Source organism: Cucurbita pepo, chromosome LG06 (assembly GCF_002806865.2).
Source record: "Cucurbita pepo subsp. pepo cultivar mu-cu-16 chromosome LG06, ASM280686v2, whole genome shotgun sequence".
NCBI lineage: Eukaryota > Viridiplantae > Streptophyta > Magnoliopsida > Cucurbitales > Cucurbitaceae > Cucurbita > Cucurbita pepo.
In genome coordinates this window covers 3,843,458-3,864,023 of record NC_036643.1, presented here as the reverse complement: position 1 = coordinate 3,864,023, position 20,566 = coordinate 3,843,458, and the positions used below count along the sequence as shown (strand labels likewise).

General features: G+C 34.4%; 4 protein-coding genes across 6 annotated transcripts; 1 reads left to right on the top strand and 3 right to left on the bottom strand.

Annotated features, from left to right (window-relative positions):
• Window positions 1–287: 287 nt before the first annotated feature.
• Window positions 288–5,269, bottom strand: LOC111797481 (F-box protein 7). The gene is made up of 11 exons (XM_023680489.1): window positions 5,067–5,269; window positions 4,506–4,592; window positions 4,266–4,378; window positions 4,057–4,173; window positions 3,867–3,963; window positions 3,344–3,417; window positions 2,802–2,855; window positions 2,605–2,706; window positions 2,253–2,311; window positions 1,707–1,917; window positions 288–650 (listed from the first exon to the last, which is right to left on the bottom strand). The coding sequence occupies exons 1-11, from the start codon at window positions 5,074–5,076 to the stop codon at window positions 591–593; spliced, it is 984 nt and encodes a 327-aa protein (XP_023536257.1). The 5' UTR covers window positions 5,077–5,269; the 3' UTR covers window positions 288–590.
• Window positions 5,270–6,167: 898 nt separating this feature from the next.
• On the bottom strand, window positions 6,168–9,223 carry LOC111797407. The gene is made up of 7 exons (XM_023680394.1): window positions 9,044–9,223; window positions 8,154–8,261; window positions 7,988–8,068; window positions 7,783–7,851; window positions 7,576–7,656; window positions 6,821–6,874; window positions 6,168–6,665 (listed from the first exon to the last, which is right to left on the bottom strand). Exons 1-7 carry the CDS (start codon window positions 9,221–9,223, stop codon window positions 6,408–6,410), a joined length of 831 nt encoding a protein of 276 aa, XP_023536162.1. The 3' UTR covers window positions 6,168–6,407.
• A 2,119-nt stretch (window positions 9,224–11,342) lies between these two features.
• Window positions 11,343–14,357, top strand: LOC111797129 (xyloglucan-specific galacturonosyltransferase 1-like). The gene is made up of 2 exons (XM_023680033.1): window positions 11,343–11,635; window positions 12,898–14,357. Exons 1-2 carry the CDS (start codon window positions 11,343–11,345, stop codon window positions 14,327–14,329), a joined length of 1,725 nt encoding a protein of 574 aa, XP_023535801.1. The 3' UTR covers window positions 14,330–14,357.
• On the bottom strand, window positions 13,186–19,510 carry LOC111797131 (protein disulfide-isomerase-like). Of its 3 annotated transcripts, none has more exons than XM_023680035.1 (11): window positions 19,216–19,510; window positions 18,888–18,918; window positions 18,484–18,762; window positions 17,916–18,104; window positions 17,688–17,813; window positions 17,383–17,520; window positions 17,184–17,300; window positions 16,925–17,042; window positions 16,223–16,335; window positions 15,332–15,525; window positions 13,186–13,257 (listed from the first exon to the last, which is right to left on the bottom strand). In XM_023680035.1, exons 1-10 carry the CDS (start codon window positions 19,410–19,412, stop codon window positions 15,337–15,339), a joined length of 1,497 nt encoding a protein of 498 aa, XP_023535803.1. In that variant the 5' UTR covers window positions 19,413–19,510; the 3' UTR covers window positions 13,186–13,257; window positions 15,332–15,336. The 3 variants fall into 3 exon arrangements, with proteins under 3 accessions (XP_023535803.1, XP_023535804.1, XP_023535802.1); XM_023680036.1 differs by lacking the exon at window positions 13,186–13,257 and adding an exon at window positions 14,048–14,064; XM_023680034.1 differs by lacking the exon at window positions 13,186–13,257 and having other exon boundaries at window positions 15,138–15,525.
• Window positions 19,511–20,566: the final 1,056 nt, after the last annotated feature.

Sequence of the window (20,566 nt, the reverse complement as noted above, 5' to 3'; positions counted from 1 at the left end):
GTGCGATATTTTATCAAATTATCTATTTTATTTACGAACTTTCTTTAACTGTCTAACAAATCTCTGTACTCTTTTTGCGTGTTCATGTGTTCATGAAAATTTTGAATTTTTCAAACAAGAATCAATTCTTTAAGTGTCTAACAAATCTCTGTACTCTTTTTGCGTGTTCATGTGTTCATGAAAATTTTGAATTTTTCAAACAAGAATCAATCTAGTAAATATAATTTTCAAACGTAAATTTAATAAAAATGCGAACTTTCAATTTTGTATCTTGCAAGTCCTTCCATGGCAAACGAGTAATCCATGTGATAAGTTAAGCAGCGGATCTAGGTCAAGAAGTGTTGTTCAACAAGCCTAGTAACAATTTAAACATTTACAATCTTCAATCTCCTAAGGTACCATTGTTCATAAACAAACTCAGGCATCATTTTTGCAAGAACGAGAGGAAACAAAGAAATTGTCACGTTTTCGGGCAACTTCACGTGCTTCGTTATTTATACACAGGCAGCGACCGGGAAATAAATAAATAAATATGATCTCTAAGGCTGGACTGACTAATATATACAGAAAGATGCAGTAAAGTTGGAGCATCAGCCAGGTAAAAAATAGTCCATCTTCTCTACAGGCAAGTTTAGTTCTGATGTTTCCACCTGTATCAGCCAAAGAATTCAAAAACATTGAGATACCAAAAATTTCGAACCGTTTAACAGAGATTCTAAGACTACATTTCTAAATTAAGGGTCCAGTCCATGTACCAAACTTTTGGACCATAGTATACAAACAGTTATAGAAAAAAAAAAAAAAAATTGTTCAATTATACCATGGATTTCATTTACTAATGAAACTAAGATGGTAAATGGCAGTTTAAAAACTGTTAACTTTACATTCACATATCCACCCGAACAACACAAAAGTTGGAACTTCAAAGTCTTGCATGACATTCTAACTTCGAGTTCGAGTTAATTTGTGAGATCTCACATCGGTTGGAGAGGGGAACGAAACATTCTTTACAAGGCTGTGGAAACCTCTCACTAGCATATGCATTTTAAAAACTTTGAGGGGAACCCCAAAAGGAAAAGCCCAAAGAAGACAATATCTGTTAGCGGTGGGCTTGGGCGGTTACAAATGGTATTCGAGCCAAACATCGGGCGGTGCGCTAGCAAGGACGTTGAGCCCTGAGGGGGTGGACAACGGGCGGTAGGTCAGCGAGGACGTTCAGCCCCGAAAGGAGGTGGATTGTGAGATCCCACATCGATTGGAGAAAGGAACGAGTGCCAATGAAGACGCTGAGCCCCAAAGGGGGTGGATTGTGAGATTCCACATTGATTGGGGAAAGGAAGGAGTGTCAGCGAGTACGTTGGGCCCCGAAGGGTGGATTGTGAGATCTCACATCGGTTGGAGAGGGGAACAAAGCATTCTTTACAAGGGTGTGGAATCATCTTCTTAGCAAACGCGTTTTAAAAACCTTGAGAGAAACCCCAAAAGGGAAAGCCCAAAGAAGACAGTATCTCCATGGATATCCACTCTACCTTAACCGCAGATCTAAATGGTGTTCAACTACAAGCCAACATTGGTGTTTCCCACTAGATTCCACTTGAACTATTGTGCAATTCAAAAGACAAGATCCTGGTATCTTCCTCACTTTAAATGCGTGTTTAAATCTCTAAATTATAACGGGCACGGTGCTATGAAGTAAAAGGAAATACCTGATCAAAAGGAACAAATATAAAAGGTGTCAGACCCCGCTTATGAGAAACTGCAGGCACATCTGGGTTGTGTGTTTCATCATCCCGCCACCTTTCCACTATGCCAAGGATGTCTTCTTCTGGATCACTAACCTCATTATTGTTCATACCGCTGGTAACAAGGGTCAATAGATCCATTCGGTTGTTAGCCCCTGTCGAGGTTCCTCTCAGCCTATATAGAACAACAGATAACAAAAGAAACCTTCAGCTAATTGTAGTAAGTTTCATTATTAACGCTCTTAAATGACTTTAAATAAGTTTAATTCAATCCTCTTTACAACTAGTGCTTCGTTAGTCAATTTGCATCCAGACTCTTTTATAAAGCGGAACACAATTCAAGGGTGTTCTATTACTAGATTGCTTCATTTTCTTTTTTAAAAAAGCACCAAATTCTTTGGCTGATACGAAGGAACAATATGCAAGACCCATTCTACCGTATAGGTGACCAAAACCCCGAACTAAACAAGATCAACACAGTTTAAAAAATTAGACAAGCCAAGAACAAACCTCATGCGGATTCTGAGCACAGTAGGACGTGCGCCCGGGTACAAAACAGCAGCTTCAACCTGCAGTGACATGATCATAAGTTCTGGTGTAAAAACTGGGAAAGAAAGAACAGGTTTGGACAAATAGCTAGTTGAAAGCCAAAGCGTAAGAGCCAACTGTTAGAACGAAATTAATTACTACAAATGCAAAAGAAATTTAAGGCTTTTGTCCACCTAGGGATTGAATCCCCCACTCTAGGGATTGAATCCCCCACTTTACAGAGAGGGTCAATGCACCATAAAGAAAGCCTGCGGATTACAATCTGAAAAACGTTGTTGAACGAAACACTCCAAAAAGACCAAATTTAGATTACCTTATCATCTGACAAGGTATAGTGTCCACCAAAAATACAGTCTGCTTTTGAAGCACGAAAGTTCATGCACTTAGCCACATCCTTGATCTTCTGTGAAGAATTCTAGAAGTAACAGATAAAAAATGCAAATGGCAGCAATTAGATACAAAACACATACATGAACTATTTAGAAAGACTAGATGACAGTTAACAGGCACCTTGTAGAGAAACCGCCCAGAAGGAAAAAATCTGATGTAACGGAAGTAGCAGACCTGCAGAAGTTGGGCAAAGGAAAAGGAGATACAATTTAACATAGAGAAAAGAATGGGAAGAATCGAGAACTACTTTGGTATGTTTGACCTTCGGCTTGTTCCAACACATAGTTTTTAGTGATATAATCGAGGAATTTCTTCTTCATCAGCCATGTCGGGTGAAGAGGAGTTTTTTACGGCAAGCAAGGGTGTGCAATTCGTTGTGGGGTATTTTTTAGGAGAGATAAACAATAGAAATTTCAGAGCGTTGATAGGGAGTCTTCTCATGTTTGGTCCATTGTGAGATTTCATGTTTCTCTTGTTGGGTCTTATTTTTCTTGAGTGGAGTCTCTTTCTATAGGGTTTCTCCCCTTTGTGGGCTTTATTTTTTTGTATGCCCTTGTATTTATTCATTATTTTCTCCATGAAAGTTGGCCTTTTATCAACAAAAAGAAAGGAAAAAAAAAAAACTCAAAATAACCTCACTCCTTTGATTTCCTCAAACATACCAGGTGAACTGGATTGGTAATCTTCCACTCTGCAACCCCAGCACGTATATACGTATTCCTGCTAACGTAAAGACCTGAAGCTCATAACAAAAATTAGATCTATGCCTTTCAATCCAAAAGGCAGATAACAAGAAGGCAGTAGAAAACATATTCCTCAGAAGACAAATGGCCAAACGGGCCGATGCACATGAGCACCGTTGGCAATCTCCGAAACAACAACGAAGACCTCTCATCCATCAACAAAGCTAAACCCAATTCCTCAGCTTTTCTAGCACATAACACCCAGGCATCTTGGAAGAAAGATGCATTATGTATTTTAAATGTTGATATGGCATTTTAAAACTTAATAAGCAAGTCTAAAGAAAATGTATATTTGCTATCCAAAACGTGAAATAATTATGAGGCTATCTCAGTCATGAAAAACCTATATAGTTTAATAATTTTGGGAGGAGAAGAAAACAACAAAGGTAAATCACATACTCCAAGTCAATTCATGAGGATTCATATATCTAACAGTTCTCACCATCGGTGCGGATCCTTGGCCGTAAAAGCCACATTTTTCTCCAAGACCCATCATACATATGATGCAAAAACTTGTAGTTTTCAACCACACCAGAGAGCTGTAGACAATAGAACTCGTGTAAGATTTCGTGTTTAATATTTATATGCTATATATCACGAAGATTCAGCCATTACACCTATGATTACTTCACCTGCCAAGCCTTCAAGCAAGCACTACGCCAGAATACAGGATTACGAATAGTGTATCTCCATTTTCGACAGACACATGACGCCCGTCCCAGGTCAAAAGGAGTCATTCTGGCAAAGACCTATTTAAGAAAAATAGAGCTCTATCTATAGTAAGTTCTGGAAGAAAGCAAAAAATTCGAAACAAGGCATTGATCCACCATGAAAACCTTACCTCAAACAGTAGCTCATCAGGCAAGCATCGATGTATTAATGCTGGATCAACAAATGGCTGACGACTGGAACTTCCAAATGGCGCAACAGGTCTAACATTAACCCCATAGAGATCTGAAATAGAAGACCTGAAACAATAAGAACATATAAAAAAACCATAATACAGAAACTAAATTCTATAGGAGAGGAACAGAAGCGTTAAACATCTCGACAAACAAGGGCTAGAGCCATGGGGAATTACCAAGCCACGGCCTTTTTGTAATGAAGTATTGAACAGTCTTCAACCGCAAAGCTGATTCGAGTTCAGCAGGGACCTTCAACGCATAATCTGCAAGAGAACAGGAAAACTTTATACCAGAAAAAATGAACACAGACAACGAAATTTATCCCGATTCCAAATTCTAAGCTTCTATGTGCGTGTTTATGAATGAAAAAACGTGTATTCTAGCAACAAAATTCATCTAACGTAAAAACTACGCAATCAAGAGAGAAGAAATGGGCTCGTACTTCGTAGAATCATAAAACCATGATAAAAATTAGTATAATTCCTAAAAACTTCAATTCCAAGTTCGTACTTCGTAGCAAACGGCTTAATTAAGCCCTTTCGAGAAAGACAATCAAGATAGGAGAAATCAACGCGAAGAAATTAAGACATGCCTAAACCCTAGAAAAAACAAAAAACAGAAAAGGAAAAGAAAGATCAATGAAATCACTATAAACTCAAAGCAAGATCCCAGATGAAATCATAAAATTCGGCCGAGTATGAACTTGATCGAATTACAGAACATCAACGACAACATACCTGAAGCCATGAGTGCGCAATGGATTCTTCCCTTGTAGAATGATTTTGAGTAAAATCCTCAATCCTGTAGGAAAAATTGAAGAGAAATCAACCGAAACCAGCCTCGATTTCCCTTTTGTTGTGAATTGGTACGTAATTTAAGATTCTGATCGTGGGGCTGTAATTTAACCCCCAACCTTCTGGTCCCTGTCCCCTCTCCCAACACAGTGGGGAATGGAAATAGATGAAATTATTTTGAGGATTAAAAAATTATCGTTTTATACTATTATATTATTTAATTTTGGACGTAATTAAATTAATGACGTGGCATTTAATACGAGATTTATAAATGTTTTTTTTGGTCATTTTGATCGTCAAATAAGTCGAATTTAGACCTTATTAAATCTCTATACTTATTTTAACAATAATATTTTTTTTTAGATTTTTGACACTTTAATTATTTTCGTACTATGATTCAAGCCCACAACTATTAGATAGTGTTCACTTTAGCTTTATTACGTATCGATTTTAAATAAAATAGCGTATTAAAGAGAGATTTCCACAACTTTATAAGAAATGTTTCATTTTACTCTCTAACTGACCAACTTTATAAGAAATGTTTCATTTTACTCTCTAACTGACGTGGGACTTCACAATCCACTCCCCAACTGATGTGGGACCTCACAATTCACTCTTGGGTGGCGTTACTAAGATGTTTCCACACCCTTATTCCCCAACTGATGTGGGACCTCACAATTCACTCTTGGGTGGCGTTACTAAGATGTTTCCACACCCTTATTCCCCAACTGATGTGGGACCTCACAATTCACTCTTGGGTGGCGTTACTAAGATGTTTCCACACCCTTATTCCCCAACTGATGTGGGACCTCACAATTCACTCTTGGGTGGCGTTACTAAGATGTTTCCACACCCTTATTCCCCAACTGATGTGGGACCTCACAATTCACTCTTGGGTGGCGTTACTAAGATGTTTCCACACCCTTATAAAGTACTATGTGATATCTCACTTCCACCCCTTTAGGGGTCCAACGTCCTCGTTGGCACACTGCTCGATGTCTAGCTCTGATACCATTTGTAATGCTCAAAGCATATTACTAATAGATATTATCTACTTTGACCCGTTGTGTATTATCATCAACATCACGGTTAAGCTCGTTATATATCGTCATCAACTTCACGATTTTAAAATGAACCTATTAAGAAGAGTTTTCTACACTCTTATAAGAAATGTTTTGTTCCCCTCTCCGGTCGATGCGTTAGATTTGGACCAAAAATGTTGCCTTTCTTCTCTCATGAAGTTTGCCCAATGAAGAAGAAGCTTTCTATATAAGAACTGATCAACTAATCTTCCTCCTCACCACCATAGTCACCGTATCCATAACCATACTCTTCTTCGTTTTCGTAATCATAATACTCGTTACCATAAGCTTCTGTGGGATCTTCATCTTCAAAGTCGATGGCGTTCTCTTCAGATATCGTATCGACATGATTATTGCCTTCTAGGTCTTCTTCAAGCTGGTTCATAGAGTGGTTTTGTGCGGATAAACTATTCTCTTCGAAACTCGAGGCTTCCTGCTTTTTGCTTGAGTCAGGGGCAGGCTGCACACAAATTGTTAGGCAGTTATAAGAACCATGTGTCGTTGAGTACTAATTGAAATAATCAGGAAGGTTAAGCTTTGGTGACCTCATCTGCTGATACAATTACAGTCATTATGTAAATACCGAAACAATATGGAAGAAATCGATAAACATACCGTGTCGGTGAAGAGTTTGTCCAACACATCAAAGTTGAATTTTGAGCTGAGCCTCTGCAGAGAATAATTGTGGGAAATAAGCTAATGGGTTGAATAGGTGTAACGTAAACAAACAAACTAGCTTAGCATGCACGAAAATCATGGCATTATGGATATAGATACCCTTCCCCATGCCAAAACAATCCCAAAACAATCCCAAAACAATCATGTGGATAACATACGAGACTTTCGTGAGAAAATGATTTGAGAAAAAGAATATCAAAGAAATTTTTTCATAAAACCACATCCTATTCACGTGCAATAAGATAATCGTGAGTGGAAGTTTGTGAGATCCCACGTCGATTGGAGAGGAAAACGAAGCCTTTTTTATAAGGACGTGGAAACCCCTTCCTAACAGACGCGTTTTAAAAACCTTGAGGGGAAGCTCAAAAGGGAAAGCCTAAAAAGGACAATATCTGCTATCGGTGGCCTTGAAGCATTACAAAGTTGGTCCTATAGAATTGGAAAGTAAGATGCCTGAGGAATGCGAAGATAAGAAACATAACAATTGAAAATTGAGACTAGAACAGATTCAACGAGACACATCCCCACCCGATGATTCTATATACAAAGTTGGTCCTATAGAATTGGAAAGTAACATGCCTGAGGAATGCGAAGTTAAGAAACGTAACGATTGAAAATTGAGACTAGAACGGATTCAACGAGACACATGCCCACCCAATGATTCTATTCATTAGTTTATGCTGCTGATATACCTTCTTAGTTAGCATTTCGCGTGTTGCATCTGTTTCGGCTTGAGCAGGTTTGTTTATTGGAGCTTCTGTTACCCTTTGCCTCTGCTTTCCAACAGGATGAGAAAACATAAATCATACTATAAAATGAAAAGATTCAAAATTCTTATCCAATGTTTTCCTGGATAAGAAACTTTTTACCAAACATAAAATGCAATGATAGCTAAATACCTTCTTTGACTTTTTGACAATGGCCGCAGCTCCAACAACATCATGGCCTTCTTTCTTAGCTGCTTGTTCCTGAAACCCATGCATAGCATTGATTTGGAAATTAAACTATGATCGACGCATAAAACGCCTTTTTCCAATGTAAGTATAAGTGAAGAGTTTTATTTAGCAATCAAAGGGTTATTGAGAGGGACAAGAAGCCTTTAACCTGAAGATAATCTTTGTTCATTTGCTCCCAAATAATCTTTTTATAATGTGCCTCCTCCTTAGTGTTTAGGTAAGAGTTCACCTATAATTTGTGAAAAACTACAGGTTAAAACACCACACCAACACATGCAAGAATTTAAGAAACCAGAAGCTAAGTAGTAGGACACCTCACTGTCAAGAACATCACCAAGATCCTCTGACTCATCATCGGATGAAGAATCTTCATCCTTATGTTCGCACAACACACTGAACAATGATGCCTCAGCAGTTTTCATCTGAAAACGACAGCAACATTTACAAATATCAAAATGCAATCAGTTTCAATAACTGGATGTTATATCTTTTAAAACTATGGACGATGACAATCTACTAATACCAGAAAGCCGTAGTTGTTCGAAAAGAAACGAAACGAAAGAGAGAAAGAAAAGAGAAACAGAAAGCGTTCTTAAGCTACGACGTCCAGTGACACACTTGTCAGCCTTCTCAAACCAAAAAAATAGTTCCAACCAGAAACATGTCATCTCAAGAATAAATAAGAAAGACAAACTGGAATTGTCAAATATATTATAACAATGACTAAATGCTTCCAAATTCAATAAAAATGCTAATTCCCGCCCGACGTTTTTTGAGAAGCAAATTTAATGAACATAAGAGAATTACACTGACGATCAATATCCGAATTCTCCTTCTCGAAAATAAAGTTGTTATTTCAATGTACAAATACAAAAATACAAAACAAGACCGTGAGAACTAACTTCACATTTACGTCTACTGTATTTCCACCCTTTTTTTCAAGGCATACTAAAAAATCGGTTGAACAAATGCAGAAGAATCGCCTTCACCAGAAAACCAACGTACTAAAACTTCAGTTCATCATTGGCTAACCTTAAAACTAACCTAGATAACTGGAAGATAAAAACGATGATGCTTGACCTAAATATGTTCCAATTAAGAGAGGCAGAAGGTAAACAAACAGAAAAATCCAAGAACAATCGATCCTCAATTTTCATACATAACATTAAAGATCACAAGCATGATAAGTTGATGGAATACTTACGATGTTGATCAAACAACCGAAACGCGCAGATCGCAATAAATCACTCGCCGCCAACGAAAGGGGCTCCGAGAAGAAAAGGTACGCACTAGAACCGCCGGTTAGCAACTGAACACGAAAGGAAGTCGAACAAAAAATTCGGAATCTCGACGACGATCCGTTGCCGCCTAAAAGAAAATGCATTACATCTTATATACTCCGTAAGCGGTAGAGAGAAGAAAGGACCCAACCATCGTCTCAGAATGGCCCAACAGTATAAGGCCCAGTTACATGAATCGGCCCATTATTATTAGTGGGCTTTACAAATTTTAATTAATTTTATTTTTTAAAACATGTTTAAAAATACCTAAAACTGAGTAATGGTAAGATATTGTCCGACACTTTCATCCAACACCTCCCCTCGAACAAATTACCTTATACAATGAAGATAGTATTATATTATAAACCAATGATCATTTTCTAAAGTACGTCTCTCCTTAATTGAGGCTCGACTCCTTTTCTTTTAGAGTCTTGGTCATTTTTTACTATACCTTCGAGGAAGCTCGAGGCTCGACTCCTTTTTCTTTGGAGTCATTTGTTCGACGTTTGAGAATTTTATTAACATTGCTAAGTTTAGGGCATGACTCTGATACCATGTTAGATGAACACGACTCTCCACAATGGTATGATACTGTCCACTTCGAGCATAAGCTCTCATGACTTTACTTTGGGCTTCTCCAAAAAGACTCGTACAATGAAGATAGTATTCCTTGATTATAAAACCATGATTATTCCTTAAAATAACCGACGTGAGACTTTCATCAAACAGTATTAACTTAACCCACTCGAAAATAAAGTTACAATCCAACCCAACCTTAAAGGGGCAGAGAATAAAAGTGGCTCGAGAGTCAGGACAATCATCCTAGTCACTTAGCAAGTCAGTCCAACAAAGCTAGAACCTTTAGTTGTGACGTGTACGTGTGTGTGTCTATATATATATAGAGAGAGAGAGATTATTTATTTATTTATTTTTAAATGAATATAAATATACAAAAATGGACAAATTATTTACTGCATTAAAAATTTACTGTATTATTGCCTCAATTATTACCATCAATACTAAATTATAAACTTACGCTATTGAGTGTACGCCAAACGCCCAAGCCCTCCAACCACCCCTAGTTTAATAATAAATGTATTCAATTTTTTTTTTTAAATCTATTTCGAGTCTATGCACACATTTTCAAATAAATGTAAACAAATAACCGGAGCAAACGGGTCTTCATTATAAAATTTCGGGATCGAATTTTCAATCTTAAAGAATGTTGAAAAAACGTGCATTTTCACCTATTTTTATAGACGGTATTTAATTCATATGTATAAATTAGTTAAAGGAACTAAAATATCAATATTGACGTTGGAGATTTTAATTTTATAGATTTATCGCTAAAATAATATTACTCTGAGTAAAAAAATGTGTATTAATTTATTAAATTAATAATTCACAATTTTACTTCCAAATTTATGGTATGTAATTAATTGTTTGATTTTGAACCTCCAATTCATAAATATTTCCATTATATTACTAAAACAGTGTTTATTTATTAGGACTAAATTAATTAAAAAGAAATATCCTTCCAACTTTTAAAATATGGACATATTCATAAATATTTCCATTATATTACTAAATCAATGTTTATTTATTAGGACTAAATTAATTAAAAAGAAATATCCTTTCAACTTTTAAATTTTTAAAATTAAAAAAAAAAAAAAAAAACTATTAATCTCTTAAACTCCTCTTAAAAATTTAAAAATATCCTTAAATATTTTATAAATTTTTAAAAAATACTTTTAATTAAATTTTTAAAAATAATATTAATATCCTTAAACTAAAAAATATATATATATTTAATTTTTTAAAAAATGGTTTAGTAAATATATTTTTTTCGGGTTTAATTTTTAAACAAATTATTATTATTATTTATTAATTTCATTTTATTTTGTATTTTCCGTACTTCCTAGTCATCACATTTGTACTTAAAAAACAATAATAATTCAAATATATTAACTGAAAAAAAAATACATTTTTTCCCATTGAATTTAGACTTTAAAAAACAAGAAATTCACAATTTAATTACTTTTCTTTTTTAAAAAATCAATATTTTTCGAAATAATTACATAATAAATAGAAATAATTACGAATTTGTACCCTATAAAGCCATATTTAAGCCTCGAGAAANAAAAAAAAAAAAAAAAAAAAAAAAAAAAAAAAACTCGAGAAGCCATGGCCACGACCTACAAGCTTCTTCAGTCCAGCCCAAAAATGGCGGTTTCTAGAAGGTCGTCCGCCATTGCCAAGCAATCCAAGAAAGTGGACGAAAGAAGGAAGGCGGGTCTATACGGCGCCGTTTTGTACGGAACCCCTGCTGCAATTTTGTTGACATTGTTTATGCTTTTATGGTCTTCTTCAACCTCCATTGTTTCTCGGAGATTCATTCATGTTTGTGTTTCCTCTAGAAAGCTTACCAATCTTTATTGCCTCTCTGCTGGCTCCCGCCCCGACTTCGAGATTCCGGTACAAGTTGTTAATCATAGTCGTCCCGAGCTCGCCCTTCGGTAATGTTTTCGTTTTTATTTTGTTAAATTACGAGTTTAGTACCTTTCATATNTTTTTTTTTTTTTTTTTTTGTTACTAAAACGTTAATTAAGATAAAAGTATGAGAATTTAAAGGATTTATTTGCAATTTTCTAAAAGTAATGAAAACGGGACCTTTTCTATTTTAGTATAAGTTTATGCAAATTTGAAAGTTTTAAGGATTTATTTGCAATTTTCTAAAAGTGAGGTAAATAGGAACTTTTCTATTTTGGTATAAGTTTATGCAAATTTGAGAGTTTTAAGGATTTATTTGTAATTTTCTAAAAGTAATGAAAATGGGACATTTTCTATTTTGGTATAAATTTATGCAAATTTAAGAATTTTAAGGATTTATTTGCAATTTTCTAAAAGTAATGAAAATGGGATATTTTCTACTTTGGTATAAATTTATGCAAATTTAAGAATTTTAAGGATTTACTATAAAAGTAATGAAAATGGGATATTTTCTACTTTGGTATAAATTTATGCAAATTTAAGAATTTTAAGGATTTATTTGCAATTTTTTAAAAGTAATGAAAATGGGACATTTTCTATTTTGGTATAAATTTATGCAAATTTAAGAATTTTAAGGATTTATTTGCAATTTTCTAAAAGTAATGAAAATGGGACAGTATGCAAATTTGAAAGTTTTAAGGTTTTATTTGCAATTTTCTAAAAGTGAATAAAAATGGAACTTTTTATTTATTTATAGATTATACAAATTTGAAAGTTTTAAGGATTTATTTATAATTTTTTAAAAGTTAATGAAAATGGGATATTTTCTATTATTATTATTTTTTTTATAGATTTAATCGATAATAGATACAAGCCAATTGGAAAGGATTTATTTGTAATTTTCTAAAAGTAAATGAAAATGTTATATATATTTTTCTATAGATTTAATTAAGTAAAATAATAGATACAAAAATGAAAGTTTTAATTTAACCTTAATAAATTATTATTATTATCATTATTAACCAAATAATCCCTAGCTTATTCACAATTAGTTTTCTCTAACTTTTAAAATAAAAAATAGAAAATAGAAAATTAAAATGTTCAATTGATTTTTTTTTTTATTATTACAGCAAGCGTTAAATTGATTTAATTCTCCTTATTATTATTTTTAATTAATTGGAGCGTTAGATATAAATATTAATTATTAGTGATGGTATTACTATAAATAACCATAAAATATTAATTTAATTCTCAATTTAAATAATTATTTATAAATATTTCCATACAGGGAATTAGAAACGAGAGAACTACGAAATTCCAGTTCCAATAATGGGTATATAAACGAGATCGTTGAAGTTCCAGAACCTTCCATGAAGAACAAGGAGATCAACGACGACGACGGCGAACATTCCGTCGATGGCCGTCGAATCACGGCCGGAAGCGGAGACGAAGAGGAGATTATGAATGCAATGAAGGCCATTGAAGAGCAGCTACGGCGGCAGAGGTCGTGGATGAAGGTGTCGACGGGGAACAATAATGTTGAGGCGGCGGAGTGCGGCGGAAGAGGCATTTACGTGTACGAACTTCCGGCGAAGTTCAATAAAGAGCTGGTGGAGCAGTGCGGCGAGATGGTTCCATGGATGGATTTCTGCAAACATTTCAGAAACGAAGGGTTAGGAGATCCGATTCCGGCGCTGGGGAAAGGATGGTACAATACTCATCAGTACGCGCTCGAGCCGATCTTCCATTCCAGGATTCTAAAGCATCCTTGCAGAGTTTACAAGCAAGACGAAGCGAAGCTTTTCTACGTGCCCTACTATGGCGGAATGGACATTCTCCGATGGCATTTCAAGAACAATGTAACGAATTCTCTGAAGGATTCATTAGGCTTAGAGCTAATTCAATGGCTGTCGGATCAGAAGCCATGGATTCAAAACTCCGGCAAGGATCACGTCTTTGTTTTGGGGAAAATCTCATGGGATTTTCGAAGAAACGCAAATTGGGGAACAAAATTTCTAGAATTCGACGAATTACAGAACCCTATCAAGCTCTTAATAGAACGACAACCATGGCATCAAAACGACGTCGGAATACCCCATCCTACATTCTTCCATCCTCACAAAGACGACGACGTTTTCGCTTGGCAACGAAAAGCCCACCGATCGAAGAGGAAACATCTCGTCGGGTTCGCAGGAGCAGCCCGACCCGACTCGCCGGAAAACATACGGTCGTTATTAATCAACCATTGCGCCGCAGCAGCAGCGGCGGCGGAACGGCTCTGCCGGCATATGGACTGCACGAGTGGAGACTGCGACCGGCCGGAGGCGGTGATTGAGCTGTTTTTGGAATCGGAATTTTGCCTGCAGCCGCCCGGAGACAGTCCGACCAGGAAATCGGTATTTGATTCGTTGATTTCAGGTTGTATTCCGGTGTTTTTCGATCCGTTTACGGCGTACTATCAGTATCCATGGCATTTACCGGAGGATTATGGGAAATATTCAGTGATGATTGACAAGAAAGAGTTGAAGAGAAGTGGAGAAAATGTGGTGGAAAAATTGAAAGGGATTTCATTGGAAAAAAGAGAGGAAATGAGAAGGTATATTGTTTATGAACTAATGCCTGGCTTGGTTTATGGAGATTCGAATAATTTGATTCGGAAATTCCAAGATGCTTATGATATAGCAATTAATAATTTGCTTCGAAGGGTTTCGATGTTGTAATGAATTGAGTGTTCATTATTTTTGGTTTAATTTGAAGAGAAAAATGTTTATTTTTTTTTTTTTTTTTTAATTATGTTTGTATAAATATTGGGCCAATAATTTATCGAGAAATTCATAAGATTTTGATAATATTATAGAACGAAATCTAATATCATAGTTAGTTCATACTTATTTAATTAATTATCCTAAAAACTAAGATCAATTTTTTTTTATCTAGGCTAAATTAATAAAAATAATTTTTGCAATTTATCAAACAAAAAAAATACTCCTAAAATTTTAAAAGTTTTAATAACATCATTTAAAAGATAAACTCTAAAAAAATATTTAACAAAAAAGTTTGAAAATATCCTATTTTTATTTTTGAATAAAACTCATTAATAATTTATTTAAAAAATACCCTCAAATTTTTAATACCATTAAACAACCTCAAAAATACCTTTAATTTAAAAAAAAAATAATCAAAACTACACATGTATAAAAAGCTTAAAGACAATTTATGAGTTTTTTTTTTTGTTTTTTTTTAATAAAGTTAAAAAGCGTATTAATACTACTATTAGAAAGATTTTTTAAACAAAACACTCGTCATTTTCATTAAATAAAAAAAAAAATAATAACGGTAAAAATATTTTAAAACATTTTTTGAAGTTTTTTTAAAACATTTTTGAAAGTTAAAAGGGGTTAATTTGAAACTTTGGAAAGTTTAAAAGTATGGTTGGAAAGAAAGTAAAAAGTTTAAGATATTTTTATTAATTTAGCCCTTCATCTAATATCCACGTGTCAAATCCTAGTCTCTGGCCTATAATAGCTCTCACAATTGGTTATCCTAAACTCCAATAAAACAGAAACAAATATCAAAAGATTTAAGATGATTTACGTTTGCTAAATTTATGCTAATTTTCAAGGGTAGAGAGCTAGCAATGTTAGAGATCTAACCCATTTGATACCCATAGAAAAGAAAAATAGAAACATTCTACAGATAATGTGTAAGAACAGAGAGCTTACCGCCATTAGAGCTCATCCTTCAAATCCGAATGTTCATCAGCAGCTTTCGATCTATTCTTTTCAATGAAATCTCTTAAGTCTTTCTTCGTTGCATACCCGGTGTATTTTGATATGTTCCCATCAGCTGATTTGAAGTAAATAGTAGGGAGTGTCCAGATCTCAAAGTCATGTACTAAGTCATTTGCAAAAATATCCTGAAGAAGTCACCATGTACGTCAATGATAAAAATTAGTGTAAATTTACTTCGAAAACGACTCAAAACGATGTGATGCAAGAATTTATAGGAGTTTAGGGACAATAGATATACAGGGGATGCAATTATTCAGATCATAAAAACTATTATTTGGACAAAAATAATATTTATTTTAATATATATATGTCCGAAGGACTTATTCAAAGTTGAACGTTGGAATCATGCATTGAAAAGTTAATAAACTGTTTGAAATAATTACATGTCATATTATAAGTGCATTGTTGACCCATGATTTATTAATGGTGGAGTAGAGCATTACTATGAGAAATTATTAATCGTTGAGCATTTCTAGGAGAAAAGTTATTAGTACAAAGTATTGTTAATAATCTCTTATTTTGGAGTAGAAAAAGTATTGTGATTAAAGTATTTTAGTACGTAGTGTGATTTGTGAGTGTTTCATTATGCTTCGGTTATTCGTTTTGACTACTTCGATCGAAGATCAAAACGGAGCAATCACTGGCAACTAGTCACTGAGACTGTTTTTTTTTTCAGTTTTCATGCATGCTAAAAAAATGGATTTATTGTGCTAACAGCCACTATGATGTCCATCTATTTTTTAGCATACGGAGCAAGCAAGCGTATAAAGATAACAAGATGTAGCAGAGAAGCATTAAAAAAGGGTATAGAATATATCTTACGAATTTAGCAATTATGACATCAGGATCACTTCGATATGCCATGGCAAGATCCTCAAAGACTGAAGCCAGCTGTTTGCAGGCTTTATGCGAAGGAGCGTAAAACTCGAGCAGAACTGCGGTGAAGCATGTATCAGGGACGTGCCAATTCTATTGTAATCATGCAACTAAGAAATGCAAACTGAATAACAAAAACGAAAGACCCGTTTGATAACTATTTTATTTTTTACCACTACTACTACCCCTGTATAGTTTTCTTGTTTTATCATGTACCTTCTAAAAAAACGTATTCAAAAGTTTTGAAACTATATAAGTAATTTTAAAAAACTTGAATTGGTTTTTGAAATTTGGCTAAAGATTCAAATGTGTTTTTTAAAAAGGTGAAAAACTTACTAAAAAGGTTTGAGAAAACAAAATAGTTATTAAACGACACGAAAAGTAACATTCGTGCTCGATTTTTGACGGTTATCTCAGCCAATTTCAATGGTTGAATATCATAAACTAATTCACAGCAATCCCTATTTTCACTCCATTAACAACTTTCTCTGGATACTGATCAATTAAGTTGCAATGCAAGATCACTAACCAAAAGTGATAGGATCAATTTCCAATTTTGAGCCATGTAAATACCCAGATCAAAATCGAAAACAGCAGTAAATAACCGTTTAAACTCACATGTGTTCCAATGAATGTGCTTATACATACCATTCTTCCTTGATTTGAAAACTATGTCCTGAAATGTGTGAGATACCACCACTTTCACGGGCTCGTCATTATGCTCTGGTATAGGTTCAGATTTTATGTATGGTTCCAATTCTCTATTCTGCAGAAATGAAACTAGTCATAACAAAATCCCAGAGCAATTAATATGAACTAATTAACCATCAAAACTGAGGATGAGAAATGAAAAAACTCATCGGAAATTTTGAAATATGGAACACTTGAACAGAGGGAGAGGTATCACCTTATATCTTTTCAACCAAGGAGAAAGTTCATCAGGCTCCACATTGGATTTCAGATACTTTGTTTTATCACTTAGTAAGATAATAAAGGGTATTTGACCATCCTTAACTCCATATTGCTGTAATTTACAAGAACAGAGAACAATAAAGTTTTTGAACATATATATTACAATGACAATAAAGGGATACCGAATTATGGACCTTAATCGCATGCAAACTAGCATCAATATCTGCCATCAGAAAACTGAGGCCATCTCCTTTGTATAGCTCAGCAAGTTCACGATACTTGTATTCAAAGGAAGCAGCAATCTCACTGCTAAAATTTATAAACAACATGACCTACAAAATTTGGAGACGGGATTTTGATTAGAAAATCCTCGAGAAAAGAATAACTTTAGCATATGAACTGTTAGAATGCTCACCTGTCCACGCAAAATTTCCATCTCCAACTACTAGTATTAAATCATCTATATAAACCAATAAGTAGTTCCTAGATTCCTTCTAACCTTTGAATTTGAATTATACATGAAATTATCAACTAGACGTTGATTGTTCTTGTCACCATCCATGATGGTTACTGTAGGCACAATTGATTTCTCAACAAATTTTTTGAGGGCATCCACGTCGAAATCCTGAAAGTTTAGCTTCCATAAGAATCCCAGTTCGCAGCCAATTATGATATGTCAGGATAATTGGTATTCAAGAACATAGAGACATGGAGAATTCTCCTTTACCTGAGTATCAACAAAGAGCTCATCGAATGGCTTGAGCACCCTCATTAAGGGACCAGTGACAGATGATTTACCACGCGGAAGAAGTTTAGCATCTGAAGTATGAAAAAATTCTTCAGTAGAACGCAATTTCTTGGCTAGGATAGTATAGTTTTCAAACTCCTCCCCAGAAAATTGAGGGAATATGCCCACCTGCAAGTAGAGAAAATATGAGAATTATGTTGAAATGAATGACCCACGATCTAAATATGTCGAAACAAATAATTGAAGCCAAATAACAAAGCTTTTTGGAACAAAGCAATCTTAAACACTTATGCTTTTCAATTCTCTTTGTTGACGTAAAAATAACATGCATCTCATGAGTATTGGATAAAACACAATTGATCTCCTAAACTTTCTCGTCAAGTTTCTAACGAATTCTTCCTAATCAAAGACTAACAATTTTTCTAAACCTATTCAAGTCAATAACTTCTATTATCCTAAAATCTATTATCCTAAAATTGCTCTAATGCTAAGTCAAGCTTATTAACTTGCTTCAGCAAGATGAGAGTACCCAAAATAGAGTACTCACAACAGCAATCTTATTGTCAGATATGAAATTTTGGGCATCCTCCACAGTGTTTATTTCAACAGAGGCAGGCCCATACTGTCTCTTCACGTATTCAACAATACCATCTGCATCAAGAGGGCCCTTGTACTCTTGAACATTCTTACCTCCCTCTCTCACAATCTTGATAGAAATTGTGCCGTCGGATCCAGCAAGTCCCTCATTTGCTTCATTGAAAATATTAACCTTTGCTAAAGTCAAAGGAGGATCATGCTTACTCAGAATATTAGCAGCTTTTTCATACTGCAAAATATTTCAACAAGTCAGTCAGTTACGATACCTAAATTCTCGAGATTCAAGATCAGTCCAATAGCACTCCGAAAATCAGATTACAAATTACTGATATTAGGAACAGAGATATATATCACCTCCGGTGCCAGCCTCTTACAATGTCCACATCTGAAACGAAATCATTGCAAGTTGTAATCAAACGCCACGACTAATAGCCAAGAAAAAGGAAACGCGCGATTGTTTTAGAGGATAGTACCGACCAACCAAAATACAAGGAAAAGTGAACAATCCACAACGAAATGAAGAAAGAAATGTAAAAAACAACGGCAACACCTAGTTTTACATACTTCAATTTAAGATAGTAAGACGTAGAGGTAAAATAACAAAAGCAACAAGTAAGAACCGAGCAATGAAGGAATTGAACTACACAAAAGAACCACAAATTAAGCAGATAAATCAGTATACCTCGGAGTGTAGAAGGAGACGATAAGGAAATCGAGCTTGCTTACGAAGTTGGTGAAGTTAGAACGGTCCAACTCGACGACGAACTCCGGGTTATCGGACGTCGCAGCAACTGTGAGCACGAAGAAAGAAGAACGTAAGGCAAAAAGAGCAACGAAGCAGAGAGAAATGGCGGACGCCATCGCCATAGCCATAGCCATAGCCGTTGGTCAGAGCTCTCTCTCGCCTGCTTACAGCATTGATTGTAGAGATCAAGAGAAGAGAGAAAATCGCGCCATTTGCCGACCACGTGCTTCGCATGCTTAAGACAAACCTGGATAGGACCACTCTGAGCTCTTTGGCATTTACAATTTATTTTCGTCATATTAAAAAAAAAAAACGTTTATAATGCGTATTTATTTATTTATTTTTACACCACAATTATTACGTTAATTGTGATTATTTAATTTACAAAATTTAATATTTTATTTACCTATTCCATGTTTAAAATTCACCAAAATATTAAATATTTATTTTTCTATTAAAATTAAATTTGTTAAAATATTATTCTGATTTTAATACTTTTGTGATAAAGTTAAATATTTGCATTTTCTCCTATGAAATTAAAAAATAATTACAATAAAAAATGATTGCAATATTATATTTTTTAAAAAGAAATAAATTGTAACAATGATTTAATTATTGCTAATTTGAGCATAGATTAGTCAAACACATTATAATTTTATAATTTAAAAACTAATATACAGCTTAATTATTTTTTTGAAAATTTATGAATTTTGACAAAGTCGTAATTTTATTTTATTTTTATTTAAAATTAGTGGATAAATAGATTAATTGAATAAATGAAATTGGAAGTTTATAGCTCAAATTCATAAAACCTAACGATTCATGGTTAAATTTGAATTATTTTCCCTAAAAGAAACGTCAATACATTACTTACTACTCAATTTAATGCAAAAATAATAATAATAATAATAATAATTCAACAACTGTACTCCTCCCTCAATCATAGATCATCAAAATTTTGGGAAGTTCTTCCATCTCGGAGATTCTAGAAGAATCTAAAAAAATGTATCGATAAATGAATTTCTATACATCATTCCTCAAAGAAGGTGCCACAGTTGCACTCGTTCAAGATTCGTAACACAATTGTGAACATGCTCAGGACAAGCATGACCATAACACTAAACAAACTCTAAAATCTATGTTCCTCAAATGAAGGTGTTAAGTGTCACAACTGCACTCGTTCTGAACTCACAACACAGTTATGAACACGCTCTGGATAAGTATGACCGTAATACTGAACAAACCTCTAAAATCTATGTTCCTCAAATGAAGGTGCTAAGTATCAGGA